Below are 11,158 nucleotides of genomic sequence, written 5' to 3'. Positions count from 1 at the left end.
GGCCGCACAATAGCCCCGTAATCGGATTTCCTTGCCTTGCATATGCAGCGTATGCGTGTGCGCCGCCACACACACACATGCATACCCCCCCTCCCCCTCCCACACACACACACATCCATACACATGCATACATCCCCCTCTCCCCCTCCCCACACACACACACATTCACACCAGCTAACGCACACCCGCGCAGCCACTGTTGTAGTACAGCGTTGTATACTTGTAGTTTCCTGGGGAGGCCAGGCGGACAAATGCTGCGGCGGATCCCCGTTATTATCATCGCCTCCATCCATATTTCGCAGCCGTCTCGACATGGCGAAGGCAGCGGCGTGCGCGTGCGCGCGTGCGCGCGTGCGCAGCGAGAGAGAGAGAGAGAGAGAGAGCTTCGGAAATGTCTCGGGGCAAAGTATTTACAGCCCTCAGATGGCAGTGTGGACAGCGGGGGGAGCAGCGCCATTCCGCCATTCGAAAGGGAAGGGTGCCAGGCCAGGGCAGGACTAGGGAAGTGAGTTACCGCCAGCGCCCCGCCACGCCATGCCCCGCCCCACCGCGCCCCACCGCGCCCGACCCCCTGGATGGCTGGGCCAGACCAAGCCTCCAGCGCCGCTTCGCCCGCTTCGCCCCCTTGCTCCTTGCCTCACAAGACCGTCTCTTGGTCCATCGCACGCGATCACAAAGGGGAGGAGCTAGCTGAGCGCGCGCGTGCGCCCCCACGCTCGGTCTCGGTGAGCATCGTCAACTTTTAATTGGACTGATTCTGCGAAAGAAATCAAAGATAAAAGGAGTCCAGTATGAATGGTGAATGGTGAGCGGTGCGCCGCCGCGACGCGACGCCACCTCGGTCGCCTTGTCTGCGAAGCTCGCGCTCAGCGAATGGAACTTGGTGGAACGCGTGGAAGTCCACGTGGTTAGCCGGTGTGAAGTTTTTACTTAAAGTGAGGGAGCGTCCCCGTTTGCACGTGCCCGGGTGTATCTTTGAATGCGCCCCAGTGTTGCAGGGTTGCATGCCACCTACACCCGCTAGGGGCTGCAGGGGTCGTGGCGCCTTGCCGTCGAATGGAGTAGGCAAACCCGCAATACTGGAGCGTACACCCGGTCCACGCACCCTCATCTGTCATCTGTCGAAGAATAGAGCCGCGGCGGTATGAAGAGCCGTCGGATCAAAAGGAGGCCTGGGTGAGATAATGACAGGTTTGAGCCCCACAAGTAGTTTGTTGAAGATTCAAACCGCCTCTCTCGCCTTACCGTTTTACCTTTCCAACCCACTTTCTTGTCTGTAGGTTAGACAAAATTTTGCCTCATCATAGGTACGGGGTGATTCAGGTGATTCACATGGCTCCTTAACCCGCTCGCACCTGCGTCTTTTCTAAATCAGCCGGTACTTACGACATTATTTAGGGCTGGGGCAAGAATGAAGTCATTTTTTTTTTGCCTTTAGATACCGTACGTACAGTTTGGATCCAGATATCCTCAGTTTGATACCAAGGCACATGCGCTAGGAGTTTATCTGGAACTGAAGTGCGGACTGTGTCCATTCCATTTGTAGGCGAAGATGCGCTCCATCCATCATGGTGATTGGCGGCAACCATCTCACAGAAACGCTGACGTTTCTCCTAATTCCTGATTTTATGGCAAATTTTCTTCGTCATAGTCGTGCAGAGCTCCATTTTTCGTCGTCCTTTCAGGTGCGGCGGCAATCCCATGTCTTTAGTACCAATGGCTAGCCAACGGTGTGGATCACGCCGCACTCAACTTAAGAAATTACTAGGAAGTTCCCCGCACTCGTTGAATTGCCCGGTGAAAGAAGAAAACATGAATAAATTGCCGCTCTTTAAGCCGGTTCCGGTGAGCAGCTGCTGGCGGCAGTTTCCTCTCCATTCCCTCTCCCTTCCCCCCTCTTTACCCTCTGACCGTCAGCTGGTCCTCTGTCGTATGAGATCTTTCGGAATTTAAAGTATCAAAATGTCTCGTCCTATATTTTCAGAAGACGAACCAGGAAGAAAATGGGATAAGTGTGTCACTGACGCAGTTTTAAAAACTGGTAAGTTATGAATTCAGTCCTAGTCGTTCGGCGAAAGTCATGTGAAGTTTCTTCGTTTATTCCTTCATAGGTTATGGCTACCATTTATTTGTATTGATCACATTCATTTGCACTCAATTTGTCAATGACATATCTTCATAGATGCAATTCCAACCTGTTTCTGGTGTAATTCGTTTGCATTGTTGATGGCCAATGAGAATACTCGGTTTCATCATTCCAAAATGTCTGGGAATGGATTGACCTTAACCTTCCATAAAGCAAATACTTTATATTTTTACTTAGTCACCTCTGCTTCCGTCCAGCCACCTCAAATTTCTTCGGTTTTTGTTTTTTATTTGCTGCAAGTAGTATCGAAACATTTCTCTGTTAATTTCAGGAGGTGGAGTTGCTATTGGTGCAGTATGCTCGCTCCTATTTTTCAGTCGTAAGTGTTCTTACTTTTGCTTCACCTTTCTTATAGTGGTTAAATTTCTTCAAAAATTTCAATTGTATTGTCTCCCAAAGGAGCCTGGTTATACCATTCTTAATATTCAAACATCTTTTTATTCCTAGGTAAAGGATGGCCTTTATTATTTGGTGGTGGTTTTGGCATTGGAATGGCATATGCCAATTGTGAGAGAGCTTTAAATAACTCATTATATGGCCAAACCTTACTAAAATCAACAAAGAAGGTAAGTCTTACTGAGTATACCCTTTAGACTTTTTCTCCTGCTATATCTGATATAAGCCTTTGCTTTCAGTGCTAAATTATAAAATAAAATTCTAGGTAATTCCATTGGCTTGAAATGTCAAGAAATATCAACTGTATTATAAGGATAAGATGGATACTTCTGCAAGGTGTTGGAGTTGTCTGTGTCCTGGCAGAGTGCAGTTGGTTGCTCTGGTAGAAAATTCAGTTTAGTTCTCTCAGAGAAGCTTGTCTTTTCACTTTTTGAACATCCCACTTGCTCTTGAGCTTCATAGCAGATCAAAGTGCATGTAGGTCTCATCAGCTCTAATCATGAAAAGTCTTTTCTACTTAAAAGTTATTATCAATTAAAATTCATGTTTTGATTTGTTAGAAAGAAACTGTTGGTTCTGCCTTCAAGTACTCTTGTCTCAAAAAATATGTCTGAAGAATAAAGTTCAGTTTTGTTTTTAATTTTGTGTTGGCTGACTCCTGAATTACTTGAATAGAGGAACTTTCAAGACATTTCAAGTCTGACACAGTTTTAGGATGGGTATTTATTATGTGCAGTAATAGATGACAATTTACAGAGATGAATTGTACATGATAAACATGGTAGCCATGAGTCTACCAATTGAAGGACAAATTATGTTCAACTAGGTGGTGAGAGATAACACAAAATTACAAATATGGGTATTTACACAGGATGATTCATACTTCATACATTTCCAACCAAAATGTTGATTAATATAATTCTCTAAAGAATGTACTTGGCAAGCATCCATCTACATTCAAAAGACACCTATTAGATTTGCTATGTAAGTGGTTTGCACAACAAAAGGACTACTGATTGGGATTTAACAATTGAGTTCTAACATAGAAACTTATTGAATTCACAACAGATCAAAATCATACATTTTAATAAGCACAATGTACAATACAATAATATTATTCCAGCTGAAGTTTGGGCTTAGATGATTGCACAAAATCCTTAAGTAATTTACAAACACTAATCAGAGTAAGAAAAACTCTTCCTACATGATCAATTAACACTCATAACTAGGTAACACTTGCAAACCTAAAATTTCAGTCAATAAAGAAATATTCCTCTACTACAGAGCCTCATTTCTTAAAAATAACACGACTTAACAAAGTGTTAACAAATTTTATTAATGCATCTAATAAATAACAATTGAGTCTTGTCATTATTTGCTGGTTTTAAATTTCTGAAAACCAAAATCAAGATATAAAATCATAGCTTCACCCAGCAGTCACTAAGGCTCAGATGCAGGTACTGTAATTTAAGACAAATGAATGTCATTTGCCTAACTAATTTGTCCAGTATTGTTACTGGTACAAACAGTGGTACTGTAGTTTGATACACTGTCACAGAACAAGAAAGTAGTCTACTAGCATCCTAGTAGATATATAAATACAGATGTCTGGTTACACTGCCATGAAGGATTTCCACAAATGATAGTTATTTATGAAGTAAATCTGAAAAGATTCAAAGATGATAAATACTGTACCAAATACTACAATATGAAACAATGAAAGCACATGAGTAGTAACTGGTTACTCACCACAAAAATCAAGCTCATCACTCAGTTTTTTCAAGTTCTAAGGCAGCATACTGTTCTTCATCTACTTCAGTTACCATGAGATTCCCATCAGGCAACAGCAATACAACGTTTCGTGGGCCTCCTAGAATTAAAAATATATACCATAACATCAAAGTAGCAATCAAAGAATACTCAGTAGTGTACTTAATAAGCACAGCATGTTTTACTAACCTCCAGGAGGTGCTTCCCCAGCTTGAACGACTTGAGCTACAATTTGAGCTTGAGTATCATCTTTATCTCCCCCCTCCATGACTGACATGAGTTGGGAATCTCCTAGAGTTGTGGTTCCATCTTCATTTTGTACTAGGAGTTGAGATCCATCACCAAGAATGCTGACCTGGAGAGGACAAATTAATTATACCTATTGATTCATGATTGACATCCTCAGAAAGTACTCATATATTGTGCTAAAAAAGTATTCTATTCTGATGTGGTAATGTAGCCACACTAACCTGGTTGGAATCCACTTGAGACAGGGCATCAGCATATGCAGAATCTAAGGTGAGCACAGTAGATCCATCCTCACCTTCTTGATTAGTGGTAACATAAACACACCGTTGTTCACCATCCTCCCCTTGTACAAGTAGTGTCTGGGCTCCATCCTCGAGTTGTCCTTGAACTTGATACACAACCCCATCTGGTCCTGAAAATGCAATAATACATAAAATGTCTTAGTCAAGAAAGAGAAACAAAGTCTACAACTCCTATAAAACATTAATAAACATGGTTTTATTTTTCCTTGATTTAGAGGCTAAAGATGGTGTAACAAAATGTATACCTTGTATTGTAAGCATTTCTGTTTCAGGAGAGATCAATTCTTGGCCATCTTCAGTGAACAGTTTACGGGAGGTTAATGACATGTCTTGCATGGGAGCATTAGTAACCTGTGAAACTGTGCTTAAAAGATTGCCACTTCTGCCAGGAGATCCCTCTTGCATTCTCTTTACAGTCAGTCCACTTGAGGTTCGCAGCAGAGTAGTCCCTTCATCCCCAACAACAGTGCCAGTAGTACCTCCGGGGCTCATTTCAACCTGTAATAGAGAGTAAAATTATAAGAACTGATTTAACAGATAAATAGTCAAACCAAAATATTTAAAATTGAAACTAAAAAAAAAGGCAAGACTGTTGCATGGACAAGTAATTTTTAACTAATTCTTTTCAAATGTATACCACATTTACAATAACATTGGTTGAATTGAGATTTAGTCAGAGTCAATAACAGAATTCTTTGAAAAACAAGTCAAGATTATGGAAATTATTGGAAGGAATGCAATTAAAGAAACAAAATGTATTATTCTTTTCTTTCAAATTGTGTGCATGCATCAAAATTGACTCTTACACGAGCAAGAAAAGCACAAAGCAATAAGGAAAGCAAAATATTTTAAGGCCCGCGTCCGCTACCGCAAAAATCAAATTTACATGGGAAGCATCAACAAGTCCTGATAAGTAGTTTCTCCCTTTGGAATAGTGACACGCGACGAACCTTAATAAGTGTCTGCTCTCCACCCTCAAGACTTTCTTCCTCCAACAGAACGGTGTTTGAGGGAGGAGGAGTGGGCTGAGGGCTTGGTACGGGCTCTGGTGGAGGAGTTGGCGGTGGCGTTTTCTCGCCTTCTGCTCGAGCCAGGATTTTGCCCGTCAAAGGACATAAAGTAAGAGGTCTCTCAGGGCTGGCAGGTTGAACTAAGGGCATGTCACCTGTCGGGAAGTCATCTGGGAGACCACAGTCTGAGTCTGAATCTGATTCAGCCAAACGGTCCTAAACAAACATGTAACGAGATATTAGACCACGTGCATTAGACCGACCATTCCAAAGAAAACAACCTATCAGGGCTAGTGATGGATTTTAAAGAAAAGTGTTTTTGCTTCCCGTAATATAGAAAATTAGTTGTTGGTATAGGGTACGCCAAAAGAAAAACAATGAAAGCTTATGAAGACTATCATAGCAAATGAAGAAATCTCATGCAAGCTGCAGAAGCAAACTGAAATGCCTCTTCATAGCAGAATAAAATAAATCTGTGTTCAATTAAGGTTTCCCAATAACAGGTGATTGAACATGTCAGCAGTGGGTATACTTATAGATATAAAGAAAACCTTTATCTTAAGAAAAAAAATAAAAAAATAGTTACAAATCTTAACAAACTACACTTACTTCTGCAAATTCCAGGTTTAGTCCTTCACTTGATAGGGATTTACTTTTATCTTCAAGACTTCTTGCCTACAACATCAACAAAAGATTGATAAGACTCTACAGGACACCCAGCAACTAATCAAAACCATGAGATGGAGAAGATAAGAAATGTTAACTTACAGCACCCACCATGGTGGGTCCACCACGGCCTCTTCCTCTCCCTCTCATACCACCTCTACCAACTTCTTGTTTCAACTTAGCTGAACCAGGTTGAATTAAGAGACTAGCTGCATCTTTTTTAACATCTTGAGGTGAGTCTTTCCTTTCAAGAATACCTTTTGACTAAAAAGAAGAAAAAATACATCAGTGTTTTGAAAGAGTGATGACAGCATAATAGTAGATCCTTTAATGTGACTTTGAACTAGATGAATAAAATTGAATGCGAAATGTACCTTTGGTGTTAAATTTGATGAACTTGCAAGTGATGTTGGTGTTTGGGCACTAGACCCAAGCATTGCTTCTATGGGTCTAATGCCACTTTTGACTCCTGATCCCATTGGTGCGGACACAGTCCTCCCTCCTTGTACGGTCAAGGCTTGCTTGGGGCGAACAGGCCTAATTCCGCCGCGTGCTCCCCCTGTAAAAAGCAGGAAAAGTTGGATTTGAAAACATACAGAAAGTAAAGAGAAACATTAAAGACACGCTAAAAGAACGTAAGTACAACACCTAGAACAGTTGGTACTCTTGGTGAAACAAGTGCAGGCCTGGGTCCTGATCCAATTGTGTTTCTGACTAGACCCGGCCGTACAGAGGTTGAGATGAGCGGGCGGGGCCCGGACAGTCCACCTGCTACGGTGCCGCTAATGGTCCGTGGACTTGGCGTCACCTTTATTAGACCTCCTTTCATTTGAGGTGAGACTAATTTTGGCATAAGTTTCATGGGGGTAACAGTTGAAGATGCAGTTGCCTGAGGCTTCTTTCCAAGGACAGTTGTTTTAATGGGGGAAGATCCTAATCCTGAGTTATCTGATTCAGTGGATTTAGCATCTTTCACAGCCATTATACCACCTTGTTTCTGACCTACACCTAAAAAGTAGAAGTAAGTTAAAATTTTTGCTCCAATGAATAACTACAAGATATAATAATTATGGTTGGCTCCAAGACAACTTTTGGCTACTTGTGAGAAGTAAAAATTTAGATCACATACCTGTGACTACTTTAACATTAGGTGAATCTATCTTCACAAGGCCACTACCTCCATTTGGTCCAGGCTTAGTGGACATAATGTACACTCCTGAAGATATATTTGGCATAGTTCGAGGGTCTACCTTAACAACTCCTTTAGAGTTTGCAACAAGAACTGGTTGCTGAGAAGGTGACATGGCAGTACCATCCAGTTTCTTTCCAAGAACAATCGGACCCTTACCTGAACTGCCATCCAAACCAGACATAAACTCCCCTGCAAAATTTTTAAGAATGAATGATAAAAATAATGAATGAGATTCACAAAATTTACAAGAAATTTACCTAAGAGTGCATTTGCTAGCTCTTGATTAGCTGATTCTGATTTAACTGGTGTTGAGCCAGGGGACTCACCATTCATTTTCACTATCTTTCGAGGCCTTCCTGGACCTCTACGAACAGATAAAAATTCTTCATCTTCTTTCTTACGACGTTTAATAGGAAGTTCATCAGCGGATAACCCATCATATTGACTCATATCCTCACTCTCTGATGATCTTTTATGCTTTCGCATACCATCCTCATCATCTGACATGTCAGAGCCTTCTCTTAACCCATCTTCATCCAATTTCTTGGTGGTCATAGACCCACACCATGCTTTGACTTGATCCATGGCCTTTTTCTTACTGCTTCTCACTGGACGTCCCCTAGCAGGGATGTCTTGTTTCGGTGTGCTTGTGTTAGGCACATCAGAAGTAATCATCTTAGGACCAGGAGGAAGGCCAGATGGACCTCTTTTCATAGGATCTTTCCCCTGAGCTTGTAGCTGCTTCTGTTTTGCCAAGTTTCGCTCAAAGTTTTCTAATAGATGTTTGCAGTCCGCAAGATTTTCTGCAGGCTCCCAAGTGTTTTGATCACTGCGAAGAAAATAACTATATAATGTTTTGATGGATTAAACATGAAAAAGGACAAGACCAACTTGAATAAGACAACATACTCTGCGTATCCTTCCCACTTGAGAAGATACTCATAGGCTTTCTTCCGGATGTTATAACGTCTAGAAACAATGCGTTCAACCACGAATTCATCCTCACTCTCCAAACCTGCCTTTGATAGAGGTGAAATTTTAGCCTCACCATCAGTTTTTTTCTAGAATACAGAGAATGAAAGTCATCATGATTTTGTGAATAATTAACAAGTAAATATAAGCTAAATCTTGTGCAGTTTTAGCATGCAAAATATTCAACTGGCCTCACCTTGAGAACAGTAGTATGCAAAGATTGCTGCCTCTGTCGTTGAATACTTTTGTCAATATCTTCAATACTTTCACCAGCCTCAAGTCTGCGGAGGCGCTCTTCTTCTTCTTCATCTTCATCCTCAAATGCTGCTTCTGCTTCACTCACCTGTTCTTCCTTTATCTCTAACCCCTCACCTAATGTTGTACTACTGTTGCCATTCTCTTGTGTGGGATTTGGATCTTCAGCCTTACAAGAAATTTCAGAGTAAATGACCTACACATATAAATGGATTGTACAGCAAATTCCTTTGAAGAGTTTACATACCTTACTATCATCCTTCTTGTCATCATCTTTCTTTTCCTGAGTCTTTTCAGAGCTTATAGGTTGAGGTGTTACAGAAGACACAGGTGGCTTTCCTTTAATCACTTTCCGTATCATACCTGAACAAGTAAAAATGAAATTCACAAAACATAGATAGATATCTATTTATCATACAATAGAGTTGCAAGCAAGTGGCTACCATTTTTACCTTGCTTTGGTGTTGTTGTTCCTTTGGGCATTGGTGACTTTATTTCTTGCATTTTGGCACTAGCCAATGTGGTTGATACTTGGATAGCTTTGCCAGCTGAGATCCAAGCTTCTCTGATATTGTCTGGCATTTTGCACCATTTCTGATAAAGTTTCCATGAGCTAAGTTGGTCTCCACCATCTCCTACTGCAATTTCAAGCATTAATCAATGTCAATTAAATGGAGGGATGTACAGTGCACTGGCAATACAAAATAAACATATTACTAAGTAAGCAATAGCTTACCCTCTGGTTTGGCTTGTGAACTTTTCCAAAGAAGAAATGCCCACACCTGAGGTTTTGGTTCCTAAAGATGGGCAAATACATGTAGTGTTAAGAGCAAGTACAGGGAAAAATAAATGGGTGATGAATTGACAATTATTTAAAAAGACATACTGAAAGGTTTCCTTTAAAGACTGGTGTGCTGCATTCATTCTTTTCTTTGTGCTCTTGGAACTCCTCAATAAAATGAAAAACTGCATGGCATTTTCCACACACAAGAACATCCATGCACGATATTTCCTCTTGTGCAGCTGAAATAACAAAGTGGTAAAATTCTGATACTCTGATGCCGCAGGTAGAACTGAAATAACAAGGATATATTACCTTTAATGACTTTTGGATTTCTATTGACTGTCGAAGGATCTATTCCCTCTTCCTCCATTCTAGCTGTGGAAATGAGAGCACTGCAAAGTACAAAAGAGATATTTGTAGATTAGATTCAGGTATAGAATTGAAATATATGTTACACTGAGCAACCTATATATAGAACAGAATTTCAATAAAAATACAGAAAACTATAGATGATGGCAGTTGAAAACACAGTAAGAAGTATGACACAAGCCAGAGATAACACAGAATTCTCTTATAAATGTGAATATTACTTGCAATGAAAACATAAACAACTGCATGAGTCATGAACATAAAATAATATAAGAGAGGTTAAGACGCCCATATTGGCAAAAACATTCGTTTTATTACGACCCAACTTACATAAATTCAAAATAATCGTCTACGCACCGCCAAAAAAATGGGCGTAAATAGACTTGAAAAACACAATACCAATTACTAAAAGGCACACGGTTTTAATTATGCGGCTTCAGTTACTTTCACAAACTTTCGAGCGTTATTTCCCGCGCGAACTGATAAACAACATTTGAGCTACACCATCTCAAGCTGATCCCAATTTTACAATTTTAAGTCAGAATTAACCTATGCACCGAATTCAGGAATGCAAGGAAAGATTCCATATTACAACATTTAAAAAGTAAACAATTCAAAATCTTCTGCTAGCATAACCCTACCACAATATTTTTCTGTCCGTAGATCCTTTGTAGGTGGCTACGCAATCGAAAAGGATGTCAGTATCCTCCTATCGAAGAAAGGTTCTTTCCTGAGAACGCACCGCGCTCAAATGCCAATGGTCGGCTCAACAAAACACCAACAAATCGAACTCAAAAACACCTACCGATAATTTCAATGAGTCACGTTAAAACTTGGGAGACACAGCACTTTCAGGGGTAAAATATTCACGTAGAGTTTCGACCGTTTCGACTCCGCAAATCCTTTTCCACCGTCAGAAAATGGAAGCTACGCGTCGCTGGCATCGTCTCTCGCGACAGTGGCGCTATCTTCGTGCACCACGCAGCGGCAAAATTGTGAACTACTTGCTGTTGGTCAGCCTGTTTCGACGCCTTCTAGAAGTGTTAC

At 41.0% G+C, this 11,158-nt stretch overlaps 2 protein-coding genes across 8 annotated transcripts; one reads left to right on the top strand and one right to left on the bottom strand.

Moving 5' to 3' along the window:
* Window positions 1-1,872: 1,872 nt before the first annotated feature.
* On the top strand, window positions 1,873-3,182 carry LOC113213047 (MICOS complex subunit Mic10). Of its 2 annotated transcripts, none has more exons than XM_026431976.2 (4): window positions 1,873-2,041; window positions 2,418-2,465; window positions 2,594-2,712; window positions 2,808-3,182. In XM_026431976.2, the coding sequence occupies exons 1-4, from the start codon at window positions 1,963-1,965 to the stop codon at window positions 2,823-2,825; spliced, it is 264 nt and encodes an 87-aa protein (XP_026287761.1). In that variant the 5' UTR covers window positions 1,873-1,962; the 3' UTR covers window positions 2,826-3,182. The 2 variants fall into 2 exon arrangements, with proteins under 2 accessions (XP_026287761.1, XP_026287762.1); XM_026431977.2 differs by having other exon boundaries at window positions 2,782-3,182.
* A 65-nt stretch (window positions 3,183-3,247) lies between these two features.
* Window positions 3,248-11,070, bottom strand: LOC113213045 (uncharacterized). 6 transcript variants are annotated; one of them, XM_026431971.2, is made up of 20 exons: window positions 10,917-11,070; window positions 10,055-10,134; window positions 9,845-9,981; window positions 9,695-9,755; window positions 9,411-9,596; window positions 9,206-9,321; window positions 8,900-9,127; window positions 8,641-8,792; window positions 7,989-8,560; window positions 7,669-7,920; window positions 7,188-7,547; window positions 6,914-7,098; window positions 6,642-6,803; window positions 6,483-6,548; window positions 5,814-6,089; window positions 5,109-5,361; window positions 4,783-4,973; window positions 4,502-4,667; window positions 4,292-4,412; window positions 3,248-4,205 (listed from the first exon to the last, which is right to left on the bottom strand). In XM_026431971.2, exons 2-19 carry the CDS (start codon window positions 10,110-10,112, stop codon window positions 4,309-4,311), a joined length of 3,525 nt encoding a protein of 1,174 aa, XP_026287756.1. In that variant the 5' UTR covers window positions 10,113-10,134; window positions 10,917-11,070; the 3' UTR covers window positions 3,248-4,205; window positions 4,292-4,308. The 6 variants fall into 6 exon arrangements, with proteins under 6 accessions (XP_026287756.1, XP_026287759.1, XP_026287757.1 ...); XM_026431974.2 differs by having other exon boundaries at window positions 8,058-8,560; window positions 10,917-11,069; XM_026431972.2 differs by lacking the exon at window positions 10,917-11,070 and adding an exon at window positions 10,753-10,893.
* Between the last annotated feature and the right edge of the window lie 88 nt (window positions 11,071-11,158).

This window comes from Frankliniella occidentalis, unplaced genomic scaffold (assembly GCF_000697945.3).
Source record: "Frankliniella occidentalis isolate FOCC.00 unplaced genomic scaffold, Focc_3.1 Scaffold91, whole genome shotgun sequence".
NCBI lineage: Eukaryota > Metazoa > Arthropoda > Insecta > Thysanoptera > Thripidae > Frankliniella > Frankliniella occidentalis.
This window is presented reverse-complemented; position numbering and strand designations above follow the sequence as displayed.